This window comes from Strix uralensis, chromosome 5, assembly GCF_047716275.1.
Source record: "Strix uralensis isolate ZFMK-TIS-50842 chromosome 5, bStrUra1, whole genome shotgun sequence".
Taxonomy (NCBI): Eukaryota; Metazoa; Chordata; class Aves; order Strigiformes; family Strigidae; genus Strix; species Strix uralensis.
In genome coordinates, this window is record NC_133976.1 from 40,951,554 (window position 1) to 40,965,360 (window position 13,807).

Below are 13,807 nucleotides of genomic sequence, written 5' to 3' on the forward strand. Positions count from 1 at the left end.
AAACTCAGCCTGCCTGCACCAAGCCAGAATAACCATATTTTAAAAGAACCATCTCCATCAGCTATGAAAGGGGGTGTAGTGCATCCATCATTGGCTCAGTCCCTTCCCCTCATCATCACTAGAAAAGCAGTGTCAGGGTCCAGAAACCTTCAAGTTGTTTATTTGGGTCAACATAGTCCTGGGTGACACTACTTCTGCTTTCTCCCTGTTTCTAGAGATGTTCATACCAGATGGTACAAACTGCTCTGTCCACAGCCCTCCCAAATACAAAACAGATTTCTTTGTCTTATCCACAGTAACACTGACACCCAAAGTAGTAACTGAAACAACATGTTTGCCTGCCCCAATACATTGAGTGCAGTGTGGTCTCCTGGAGAAGACACCACAGGGAATTTAGGGATTTTCTAAACCACTATGTGTTGATAGCAGTACAGTGACCAACGATGTTCTGCATGCTTTGGCTCTAACTGCCCATGCACATTTTGCCAATGGTGATTCCAGATTTGCTCTCAGATTACTTAACTGTGCCTTGCAGGAAAAGAAGACTGGAAACTGATGTGGAGGTACTGAATGCCCACTGTTAGCTCGTTCTATGGACGGGGCTGGCATCCCTGTTCCCCTCCTCTGCCAGGGCTATTTGTGATTGGACAGAGCAGAGATCAAGAAGCAGCTGTGTGTCTCCACTCTGCCTATTGGTCGTTAGATAAGCTGACCAGGGTCAAGGCCAGGGTTCCTTATAAGGCAAGTTAAAGCATTCAGATTTCACTTGCTTTGATCTGTAAACCATGTATGTAATTTTAGGACTTAATTATCCTAAATAAGATCATAAAACATACTGTGATTCTTAAGAGCCTAATTAGAGCTAGACCCTCATGTCGTACAACAAACCAATGGCAGAGCCTAAGTCACGGAGAGCAAATATCCAGGCTTCTGTGGCTCCTGCCACATCCGTGAGCTTTCCATTGCTCCTCACGTATCCTGAGTATTTCCCTCAGGCTTAGAGATTTTCCCAATGCATTGTGCACACCGGGATTGTGCTGTACAGAAGAGGCAGTAGAAGCTGTGCTTCTAGAAAAGGACACTATCAGCATGTACAAAGCATCCCATCAAAGCTCAGTCCTGTAGCTGTTTTTTTTAGTCCACGAAACATCCACCTGTAATAGCTATCAGGCTCCACAGAGTGGAGCAGGCTTAATAAAAATCCATCAATAATTATTCTGCCTTACCTCTTCTGTAGTGCCAGAGTATTGAAGAGTAGTTGTTGGAATCCAGGCTTTCTCTGTTACTGCAGATTTCAAGTCAAAGTAGAGGTTTTCAATGAGATTTTTACTGAAGTGTTCAGTCATGTTTCTGATGAACATCTCTGTGCTACTCTTCAACAGATTTTCAGGACTAGAGGTAACGGCATTTAAAGGGGGGGATGTAGTTCTAGGACTCCATACAGAAGTGTCTGCATCTTGGAGATCTAAGACAAATAAAGGAAAGTAATTAAAATCAGCTCTACATTTTTATAAACAATACTTTAGATGCCAATAAATGTGGCTGATATGACTTATAAGTAGTTTAAGTGCACCTGTCAGTTCTATAGCTTTTTGTTTTCAGTACAAACATGTATTTTGCGTAAATACCAAAGTCTGTGCAAAACAAAAGCAGAAAAAATTAGTTTCTCTGAACATTCATGCGATTCATTTTAAATACAGTCCATCAATGATTCTGAAGTGAAGAGAAAGGTTGTACTTTGTCATTAACAGCAAATGTTTTCACTCGTAGCTTTTTCACTTGCTTGTGTCTATCAAAGGGCACAGTTTCAGCTTTATATGCTCAACCCCTCCTTTGTAAGTATATGGGCCAGATTCTCATCTGCCTTTTCTCGGTGTAAGTTGAAAATATGGCTCTGTTCAAGATAATTTTTCAAGATAATTTGTTAAAGATCATTTTTTGTTTAAGATATTTGTTCAAAATAAGTTCCTTGTGCCCACATGGGACATTCCTCTTGCATTTTTAAACTGGTCCCATGCAGAGACCATGCTAATCCCTGACTGCTCTATTCCCAAGGTTCAGCTAACAATTGTATCAGTTAACTGAAGTGTCTGCAAATATAATGGTGGAATTGCTTTTTTAGTCACGTATCCTTCAGAGAACACCAAAGTTGCAATTAGAGTGCAGGAAAGATTTTACTACACATTTTTCCTCCACATTTTCATGGCTCTTCCTCCCCATTGGTATGTATTTAATATCCTTTCTTTGTGGCTGTGAGGGCAGGGTTCAAGCTGTGGTGGCCTCTACATCTGGTAGCATCACATTTCAGCAAAGCGATTGGAATTACTCACTGGCCCCTTCTCCTCACAAAATGCTGCCCTGCCATTGCTGGAGCACAGTTAGTGTGCATTGGCTCAACGCCCAAGACACTTTGTCTGTCCTTGAACTGGGATCTCCAGCTTGACAGAACCTTGTTTTGCTGCTGAGCCACTGGGCTGGTTGCCATTTATAACAATTTTAGCTCACAAACCCTCAAAAAAAAAAAAGTAATGATGGGGTTAAATTTCAGCAGAAGCTTCCAATTGTAATTGCTTGGTGTGCAATTATGATGTTTTAGCAGGCTAATGTGTGATTACCTCTTACCCAAAGGATCAGTGGGTGAGCTTTCATGAAGTCAACATGATGGATTTTTTTGTATATGTGTAAATATATATGTTAACATGTTTATATAAAGAAACTTACAGTACTCTCATTTGCATCCAGAAATAAAAGTGATATTGTAAGCCCTTGTAAGAGACACTTTCATGCAAGTGTTTCCTGTGCTTGACAGCACAGTGTGTTCACCTGGTACATGGTTTTGCATTGTCTTGAAAGGGATTGGTTTGCTGGAATGGGTTGATACCCAGAATAAATATTTCCCCTCCTTTTATCTAACTGTGCTTCTCTGGGAATAAAAATCTCCAAGTCTCCATTTAATTACAAAAAATGTTGATCAAATATTTTTCCAAATCAAGGCACTGAAAACAATACTACAGACCTAATTCTGCTCTCTCTTATACCCGTGCAAAGGGTTTCATTGAACCCTCAGGTCTGGTCTAACACTACATGATCATCCTCATGCTGCTACATTTGCAGAATCTCTTGCAGAGTCTGCTGCGGTCCTATGTCACATACCTTCATGGCCCACACCAAAAGCACAGGGAAGAGTCTGGCAGGGACAGCCCTGTGCTCAAGCTGTCATCAGCTGCTGCAACAAACCCATTAGCTGACAAGTCCAGACAGTCTAAATTCCATGTCCGTCATTGTTCCTGGGGATCTTCTGTTAGTGGGGGGTCTCTGAAGGGCTGCAGTAGGCAACTAGAAATGCTAGCACCAAGGACTTGGAAAGAATTAGGCCTGCTGGCTCTGTGCCTCTCGGATACCTCCAAGTTCAGCAGGGAGTAGAATTTACTGGTAGAAAGACGGCTAAAAAAAAAGTACATCTGAGTGGTCAGCAGCCACTTAGAAAAAAAGCACACTCAGTTGGGTTCCTAAATATAGATTTACACACCCAACTTAAAAACACATTAAAAAAAAATCTTGCCTTTATTTACAGACAAATAGCAGCAATTCCAACAGGAAGACGTTTGCGTTCCAGTGCAGTTGTGCTGTAGGAAAGCTGCTGATCCATAAAAGGGAAGCTGGTGCTGCCAGTGACATTTATGGGATTCAGCAGCAGGGGGATAACCAGCATTCCTGGTGCAGAAGCTGAGGGGAGAGCTCAACCCTCCTGGAAGTGAGACATTTGGTCCTGAGAAGTGTTCCACCTCCTGAGGAGGTACCATGAACAAGCACTTGGTCACTGCATAACCTGACTCCTCTTGTTAAGCTCTGGGCTACCCTGGGTTTCCAGCTAAAGGGTCTTTCCCAGCAAAGACTGACAACAGTCTGTTACCTGTAACCTGTGGATGGAAATGGCTTACATATAGCAAGGACTATGCCATACTGGAACTTCAGATATATGTACCAGCACTTTCCATGTATCCTACATTTTACTGACTAATAGGGTTCATATCTGCCCTCACTTCAAGAAAATCAGGGTCCAGGTTTATATCCTCTTTCTAAGGAAAGCTGCTAATGGTCCTAGTGTAAGGACCCTTATAGGCCTTCTTCAATAGCAGGCACTTATAAAAGAAAACTGCATATTATAAGACCCAAGCAAATAGATTTCTACACAACTTGAGTTCCAAATTTTTAAACCCGAAAAAACTCACCTCCTGTCTGGACATCAGTAAAGTACACAGAAATCTCAACAGTGGGATTTTTCAGAAGTGTTTAGCATTATTCTATCAGTCTCTTTGGAAATCAGTCATAAAACTGTTCATGGGAACCCAACTGCAGCACTGACACTGATGTTGATCACTAGTGGCTGAATGATATACAGTGTGTGAACATACCATTGTAATCATCAGTAGCACACCCAGGAGAAATTATGACATTCTGACTAAGTGCATATTTCATCCATGGGGTATACTGCATCCATCTGCACAGCAGCAGGCTGCTTACAAGGAAAGGAAATCCATACATTTTGCATGTATGATGAGCCAGAGTGCTGATTATTTGTCAAGTACTGAGAACCCTACAGTGGTGCCTTCAGTCTCAGACAAGCCGGAATGGTGCAGCTTTCTGAAATAGCTTGCATTGTGCCAATCTGCCTACCCTATTAAAGCTCAGTTTCAGAAAACTAAGGCTGAACTGCTAGTGAAACATAAATGAATCAGATATCTGTTGTATAAGAAAAAATACTCTGTAAGACTGTATATAACTTGCTAACAGCAAGACTTGGAGCTGGAAGTGGTTGTTTTAAGATCTCTGTATGTGCAGGACAAAATGAATTATCTTTTTAGCTGTCTTACCACTTGTAAATAGACAGCAAAAATAAAGACTCTTTAAAAAACATACTTCAGATTTCTGTTAGATGTAGGAGTGTGACAGAAGAACAAAATCCACTAAATGTCCTTTCTTTCCCATTCAGTGCAGACATTTTAAAAATTACAAAATTTATGCAACTTGAAAAATTTTTACCCTCTTTGTCTGAAATGTAGAAGTTAGCGATGTTTGCATCTCATGTCAGAAGGGTCAAATGTCTCCAAACTCCAGTCTAATCCTGAGCTGCTCTTTTACTTGCTTGTATTCGAAATACTGAAGTGGCCACTTAAAGGCTCTTTCAGCAGCAGTGGTAGCAGACCATCACAGATAATTATGCTGATAATACCATAGATTTATCATCAGCCCTGTTTCTGACACCCTGGATAACCCCAGGGTGCCTGAAGTGGATTTTTGGTTGCTGAAAGGTATCTAGACTCCATTAACTCCATGGATTACAACCCTACTGAAGAGAGCTCAGAAAGGTAGCTACTATGTCCTACACCTAGGACTTGGTTCAGTTGCCTAAACATAGTTGCCTAGTGCAATCTGAACTGCCTTAGGGCATCTGAGACATCTGCTCAGGGCTCTTAGAGCACCCATGGGAGACCTATGTCTCTCTGGGTAGGCAGTTGGAGGTCAGGTGGGATATCCTGGAGCATCTCAAATGGCAAAAAGCACCTACGTTGAGACAACTGAAATAAGACCTTCCTTCATTTAGATATCTAGAAGCCGCAACCCACTCCAGCTTCTACACAGAGATCCATACAAAGTAAAGGGAGAGAATGTAATCACGAAAAGTATCAGTATAGTTGTCTGGAATTGTCATTGCAGCAAAAGATAAAATAGTCAAGCAGGACTTGCCATCTTCCTGGTTGCTCTGAAAAGCTGTTCCTATCATTCCATTTTTTCCCTATGAAAGTAGCTGAGCTGATTTTGTTCTATACTCTCTGTGCTGTGGCTCACTGAAACTTTGAAAATTTATGAAAACCAAAGACCTAGGCTACACTGCAGATTTTTCCATTTCTTTTTACAAAATGTAAAAACACATTTATCTTTGGGCTTCTTTCAGTATGCTATTGGATTGTGTACAAGGTCTTGTAATTATGTCCAAGGATCTGACATTGATGCCTTTCTTTTTCCAGGAGGAGCTGAGCAAAAGTGGTCAGCCATGTATTGCTTTGACCAAAGAAAGAAGATTCAACTCATTGGTATTTCATGAGTTCACATAGATGTTAGCAAACTCTAACAAAGTCCTATAAAATAGTAATTCAGGGAGATAAAAATGGGTTTTAGTGAATGTTTTTTAGGAAAAAATTTTGGGGTCAACTCAAAGGTGGAATGAAAATATTGGTTCTCAATGTCCTAATTTATCCTGGAGAAATCTGTAAAGGTTACACACACAAAAATCCAACCTGTTGTGAACCTAGGGATGAATTGGTGCAGTCATTACAAACACTAAAAGTGTGGAAAAATTAAAGCATAAAGATATTAACATGATCACAAAAATGGGTAAGAGTGGCTGAGTTTTCTGTGCTTCTGCCACCTTTTTTTGGTGCTCTCCTGCTTTCCCAAGAGTGCCAAGAAGATGCACGTGCCTTCCCTTATCATGTTCTGCAGTTGCTACTGCTGCTCCAGTGGTTTGGAGCATTTTCTGAGTGTGAACTGCCCTGGTCTCTTCTACCCTCCATCTCACCCATCAAAGTGTCAGCAGTGGGATGTGAACTGAAGCTCAGGTTCTGATATGAAGCAGGCAAACTGAAGTGGGATAAGGGGAAGAGAGAAGCCCATCTGAAAGAGAAGACACAGAGCCAGAAACTGGGGTAGAAAAGGAGAAAGGACTGTGGAGGTAACAGTTTGAACGTCAGATGGCACATCAGGCTTTGGCTCATACATAGTATCTGATATTTTGTCTATTTTAGACTGCAAACAAAACGAGATAAAAAGATGCTGTATTTGTTATTTGAATTCCTTGTCCAACTTGTTTTACATCTTTGTAGATCGCACTATGGTTCTTAAGTATTTGGCACATAACAGTAAGTAATAAAACCATTCTCCTCCACAAAATCAGCTACTCATTTGAATGGGGCTTTGTCTTGATATCCACAGTTCTAGGGGTTTGCAGCTACAGTTCCTTCAGGAGATGTCCCTACTATGTATGATATGGTAGAAGACAAATGCAATGCAGATCATCATACTACAAAACAGTTCACATCACCACCTGCATCCAGATGGATCTACAGGCTGTGTGACAGTCTCTGGATCTCAGTGAATAACTGTAGCATACAGCTTGGACTTGTGTCTCCCTAGTTGAAGTCATTCTCCACTTAGTGAATAATTTTTGGTCTGCAGTGGTTTTGAGGTTTGTTGGTAATATTCAAGGTGCCATGTAGCATTCCCTCTGTTCTCTAATTGGATATTTTATTGAAACTAACATACCCAGAACAAAAGAAACTTGTCAGAATTGCTTACACAACTCAGAAGAGACATTGGCATTGGTGTGTCAGCATTAGTGGTGCTCTGGGTTCTTTCCAGACATACAAGAGGAGATGGAGTTTGTTCTGCACTTGTTATTTACATGCAACAATTTTTGCTCTTTTCAGTCATCCTGCCTTCTACCCCTTCACTTTCCCCATGGTTTACTCCCTATGTTTCCATTCCTGTCCCTTCTCCCAGGTCCTGGCTTAGAAAAGCTCTGACCCCAACAGCCAGCTAGTGGAAAGAAGGCTTTAGCACTATAGAGACTATTCCTCTCCCTGCCCAGACTCTCCTCATGAACTTGACGAGAACTGAAGTCTCACCATCTCAAGGGAGGTTGATACCTCATGGCCCTTCTTCATGTTAGCTGTTTCAGCCAGAGGCCAGATTCAACCATGGGTCTGTGTGAGGACTGTCTGCTGTTAAATTTAAAGTGATTTCTGACTGAACAGAAATGGGATACGTATTTAAACTGATCCCGATTTCCACAGAGTCATTTAGCTCAGGATTGTATCAAAAAATGTATATTCAAACACATCTTAGATGGCTGATTTGAAATCCAAATCCAAGCTCAGACTTTCCCCAGGCTCAGAAAAATCATGCTTGGCATTTGAGTTAGGTCCAGAATAAAAGGTAGTTGCAGTTGTTGTGTTTGGAGCTTTTACTATATCTGGGCTGATAAGACGTTTGGGATGCAACTCAGTGAGTTACTCCTTTGCCAAAATATAACTATTTTTATGAGTACTATGAAAACAAAGGGTAAATTATATCAAAATATGGTGTTAGTCAGGGGTAGAAAAACTTACAGACATTTCAGCTCCAAGGACTTTGTTCAGTTTTTACTATCTTAGCTAAATATAGACTGAATATGTTATTTTAGGCTGATCCACTGCTGCTCTCACTGAAAGCAGACAGATGTTCCTGGAAGATTAATTTTACACATTCAACATTGAAAATTTTGACATGCATACGGATGTCAAGACCACCACCGTGGGCATTAGATTTTGTTCTTGTAGTACTTATTATTATTATTTGAAAAATTAATCTCTTTGCACTACAACTCTTTATGAGTTTCTTATATACTTGGAATTCTTAGGTATGAGGATCATAACATAGTGTGGATTTCTCAGCAGAGCTTCCTCAGAATCTTAAAAAGGAGATAACTGACACAGTGAGACTTATAAAGTGGGTCTACAGGTTTGCTATGGAGAGAACGTCAGGAAAATTAAGGTAAATTCATTAAAGGACTGAGCACAGTAAATAGATGAGAAGGTGCTTAAATACCCCATGACAATTGTCTTAGTACTCATTGGTCTTAAATTGCTTCTCCTCTGAGGATGATTAAGAGAAGAATGTAAGGTTACTTTAACTCTGTTAGGCCACACTTCATCCAGCTATCTAAAGAAAGTAACACTGCCTACATACCTCATCTTAACTTTCCATGGTGTCTTTGAATAAACAAGCCCTACTCACCCTATACACAGAATTTCAAATGATTTTGCCTTTTTAATCTTGGAAATACATGGGAGGGCTGGAATGGCATCTTGGCCAGTTTTCCATTCCCTGATTCTGCAAGCTGTCCTTTCAGACCTCCACTCAAGTGAGTAGTCCTGCTGCTCTGAGTAGAGCTCTGCAAGTACAAATTCGCTGAAAAAAATGTTACCCTGCCTTACAGTGAATGGGAGGCTAGAAGGGTTAGAAAGAACAAGGATTTGTTTTAAACATTCTGAAAACTTGGCCATATGCAAAAGTATTGGGTCATAAAACATTTTTTTTTTAACCCTGTAAAGAAAAGAATAAATTGTTTGTTTGTTCCCCAATAACAAGCTTAACTCTGCAGGTTGTTCTTATTTGCCTTGAAGAACTGCTTAATAGTGCGCAGGAAGAATGTCAACAGAATTGTCAGGAAGGAGTGCCAACAGGACATGAAGGAAAGTGTTATTAAGCAGTATTCAAACCGTTCTACCTTCCCTTTTGCTATGGATATGGAAACATATAACGACACAGGTGCATCAACACATCTCTAAGTATGTGCACAGATCCATGCACCTCAAAGTGCTATTGCAAGAATTTCTGAGATTTTTGATTCAATTAATTATTTTCAGGATTTTGAGTGTTCTCATATATATTGCATGTAAGGGCAAAGTGACACTGTAAACATGTGAATGTGTAAGCCGTGTCTGTTCTAATCATGCATTTGGGTTAATCAGAGAAATAATTGTGCATGTGTTTGATTTTCAGATGTCTTCTTGCTCTGGACAGATTGAATCTGGATTTGTATGATAAAATGAATGAGGAGGAGAAGGACTTCTATACATCCATATTTTTTAAAAGTACTAGGAATTAGTACCCACAATTCTGTTTAAAAGTGAAAAAGGAAATGACACAAGAATGGTGAGCTGAGCTTACACATAAGCTCTTTGATCCAAAGATTGGGAGTAGAGAAAAGGAGAGGCATCCTGAAAATATAAAATGGCTTAAAAACCCCACCAGTTGTGAGAAAGACAGCACTCATCTCAGCTGTTCTTTTTATGGTTCTCTAAACTCTTTTCAACTATGAAAAGTATTTTTCTGTATGAATAAAATATCATTTTTAACATTTAAGTTAGCATCAAAGAGACATTTTTGTTACCAAAACTTCTAGGATACTTCCTTGAAGGAGTAGCTCACCTTGCTTTGAGCACAGATTTACATAAACAGGTTTTCCCGTCTCGCTGGCTTCTAGCTGCATCCATGTATGAAGGTATTTCTTACTCTGCTTGGCCATTACCTTCTGACCTTGTTTTGTGAGAAAGAGAGAGCTGTTGGCCACCCTCAGGAGCCCATCCTCCTCGTGGCAAGTCCATCTGACTGCCTGAGGACAATCAACAATGATGCTGCGAGATGACAGGGCAGAGCGTGTAGAGATGCTCAGGCACTGGGCAGATTTCACATGGAGGAGCCTGTCATCTGCCGTCCATTGCCACTGCTGGTTGAGGTTGGTCATATTGCACTTTTCCATAATAACTCCTCTCTTTTCTGAAAGACACTGCTGTTTCTGGACATGGATAATCAGAAACCCTTCTGGAAGAGGAAAATTCCAGAAAAATACAATAGATTACACATGATTATTAAACAAAAAAGCAAATTCTTGATGATTTAAAATACATGGGCAAATAAATCTCTCTTCCCACTTTCTATGTGTTGAACTTTTCATGAACTTTCCTTATATTGAACCTATTTTTAAAAAAAACAAACTCACAACCCACACGATGCAAGTGCTGGTAATGTAAAGAGTGAGAAAGCAAAAAGGAAACTATTGTGGCAAAGGTCATCTTTAACTTCATTACAAATAGAATTGAAGAAAAAATTAAAGTGGATATAAAAGAAATCCAAGAATTAGTGACTTTAAATACCAATTCTAAATACCACACTTCCCCTGCTTGAAAACATACAAAGATCTACACAAGCTCTCAGTCTTTTTTTTTCAGTTTTATGACACAGTCTTTTTACAATACAATTTACTCCCTGGAAATTGTTTTTGTACAACTCATAGCATTTCCGAAGAAAATATATGAGGACATTCCCAAATCTGTGTGCCTCTCAGTGCCTGTGCCATTACAGGAGTGGAGGGTCTTTACTGATAGGAAGTACATCTGTTTTACTGGATTTACTCCAACATGTCTAGCTGTTAGTTTTGTGACCATCCTCATTCACATTAGATTAGCTCTTTGTGACACCACACTTAAAGATCAACACCAAACACTCAAATGAAGAGAACTACAATGCATTCATCAAAAAAACCCCAAAGTTGCCAATGCAAAATCCGTACTTGTTACAGAACACAGAACTGGTGCAGCCTCCCTGCCACATCTTGTTTAGGTTTTTCTCTTCTTTTAATCTCAATTACTCAAACATTTCCAGCCTCATTAGTTACAAAGTGCTAAACCCAACATGTGTATTTATTTCCCTTGGTTGAAGTTTGTCATCCCCTTGTTTTTACAGACCGGAGTATTTTCTAACTAAGCGTCAGAGACAGCTCCTGGCTCTGAAGTTTCACAAAGTAGAAATAAAAAATAGGAATCTCCCCTTTGAAGAGCTTGTCCCAAAACTCAGGTCCTGGATTGTCTAGCAGGAGATCTTCTTAAAAAAAAGAAGAGGTATCTCCAGCATAGAAGGAGACAGTTTATTTTCCTTTGGAAAGAAACCTAAACAGAATGGTCTACGTTGGCCCTGCCCCCCATTCCTCTTGTATGAACCCCAGTGAAGCAGTAACTCAGTTTTTGTAAGTCACCAGCTGTGCCAGAGGGCTTTGCTCAGTGGCAGAAAGAGCAATACGGCAGAGGGGAAGTGGGGAGAGACACTTACCTGAGAATGTCAAGGCAAGACATGTAGAAACCAGGACGTGAAATAAAGAATCCATTTTCCCTCTAGCAACTCCCCATGCTTCTCTTAAAAAAACCCACCTCAGATAAGTGAAGCGAAGGCTAGGAAGGAAATGTGCCTTCACAGGGGGAAAAAGTCAGTGACGAGCACTTCCTTCTATTCAATTGTTTTGGGGAGTTTTACACCACTTTGTCCTTTCATATGATTCTTCAGAGTTTACTAGTTACTTTATTTTGGAAAAATATAAGCAAAAGAGAGAGAGGTTTTCAAACACCTGAGAAACTGAAAGAGATGATATTGAATCTCTTTAGACTAAAAGAAAAGGGATTTTTTTTTTTGTGTAATTTGTTGCCTGTGAAATATTACAAGTCTGCAGGTGATCTGGAAGGCGCTGAGTAAGTATATACTGTATTATCCAGGGAACAAACACACATTTTTTTTAACTATATGTAATCAAGCAAAATCTCGATATTGATACTTCTAACTCCACAAGTTCTAAAAGTCAAGTGGAGGGTGGGGGGAGAAGGGGAAGAGGAGGAGACAAGGCTCTGAAGTCTGCACTGGGTCTTACACAAACTCCCCCTGAGGGATCAAGCGGTGCTGGTTTTGCCTTCCCATCGGGTCATACACCTTGCTCCGTGTCAGTGGGAGATCGCCTGTGCCCTCTGCACTGGTTCTCCAGTGGTCTGAAGCCATAGGGGAGGCTAACCAAATTGTACCAGGCTCTCCCTGTTTATGGTGGTACAAGACTGTGTGGTGCATTAACTACGCTAGGCAAGAATAGAGACTTGGGTAAATATTTTATATCAAGTGTAATTTATTAGCAGTATGAAGCAAAGTCAACATCACTGCATTAAAAACTCATTATACCCTGTAAACAGACCTCCCAGTGCTGTAAGTCATAATGCCAACTTCACATTTCTCTTAAAAACAAACTCTTACTGAACAGTAAAGGAAACAGTCATAGCAGCATTTTCTTTCTTGTATAACCTGTCATGGAAGAGTCCATATCACTAAAGGCATCTCTCTCTTACTGAAAGAGATAGAGCAGTTAAACAACATAAGCAAAAAATTCTTTATTAATAAAAGACAGACAAATGTTTAAAATCCTTACCATTTAATATATGCTACAAAGTTTCTTTTAAAAGTAAAATGACTTACACAATTTACAAATACACTGGATTCAGGTCTGTAGCAGAAGCATGTTCTAAGACAATCAACAGTATAGGGTAAATACATACACACTGAATGACAGACATTGTGCTCTGCAACTGCTCTGTAAGACCTACAATAAATACACATTTAATAGTTAATAGTATGAAGAACATGTATTTCCATATAAAATATTAACTGCTTTTGAATATTTTCAAAAACAAGACTTTTACTTTTTTTATTATCTCACCTTCTTTTTTTTAATCCATAATTGAACACTTGCAATTTTAGCAGCAAGAATATTATGTGGCCAAGAAACAAGCTCACCACATAATCAGTAATAGCACTTTACAGTACAGTTGACAGTCCATTCACAAGACAGTTTGCAAACGTTAAAGCATTTATACACTTGATAAACATTTCTTCTGTAGAAGTTCCAATGTCCATCCGACTGCAGCAGTAGCACATACATACATTCCATATGGCAGATATCAGTGTTACAGAATTAAACCCACCTTTAGATATATATGCGAAATCCATGTGTAGTTTCAGTATGGTACCTTCTTTATAAATCATTTTTGGGAAGCTCACAATACATTCATATACAGTAAGGGTCCAGCAATCTCTATACTTTTGCCAAACTGTCCACAATCCTTTCAGAAGTTGGCCTCAAAGCCGCTCTTCCCACTGCAGTAAACTTCTTGAAGAAGCTGCTGGTAGGTAATGAAACAAATTACCTCAGGAGACTGACACTCGGTTTTACCTTCCTTGGCTTCACTGGACAGCTTCTGCAGAAAGTCTGCTTTCATACAGACTCAGTGCATGGTGCACAAATTCGTACTGTTCGCTGGTCTGAACCATTCCGCCCCTGAAAAAGAAACACATTGGAATGAAATCTTACTTAAGAATGCAACAACCTCCAGCCCCT

At 39.9% G+C, this 13,807-nt stretch overlaps 2 protein-coding genes across 3 annotated transcripts in view; both read right to left on the bottom strand.

Annotated features, from left to right (window-relative positions):
• PTPRB (protein tyrosine phosphatase receptor type B) overlaps positions 1–11,838 on the bottom strand; it is a 66,368-nt gene extending 54,530 nt beyond the window's left edge. For both annotated transcript variants that reach the window (XM_074870569.1, XM_074870568.1), the window contains exons 1-3: positions 11,710–11,838; positions 10,033–10,425; positions 1,227–1,465 (exon numbers count right to left, since the gene is read on the bottom strand). In XM_074870569.1, the coding sequence (XP_074726670.1) occupies positions 1,227–1,465; positions 10,033–10,425; positions 11,710–11,764 (687 nt within the window). In that variant the 5' untranslated portion in view covers positions 11,765–11,838. The remainder of the gene's footprint in view (positions 1–1,226; positions 1,466–10,032; positions 10,426–11,709) is intronic.
• A 684-nt stretch (positions 11,839–12,522) lies between these two features.
• PTPRR (protein tyrosine phosphatase receptor type R) overlaps positions 12,523–13,807 on the bottom strand; it is a 157,818-nt gene continuing 156,533 nt past the window's right edge. The window contains exon 14 of the mRNA XM_074869379.1: positions 12,523–13,747. Coding sequence (XP_074725480.1) covers positions 13,654–13,747 — 94 coding nt within the window. The 3' untranslated portion in view covers positions 12,523–13,653. The remainder of the gene's footprint in view (positions 13,748–13,807) is intronic.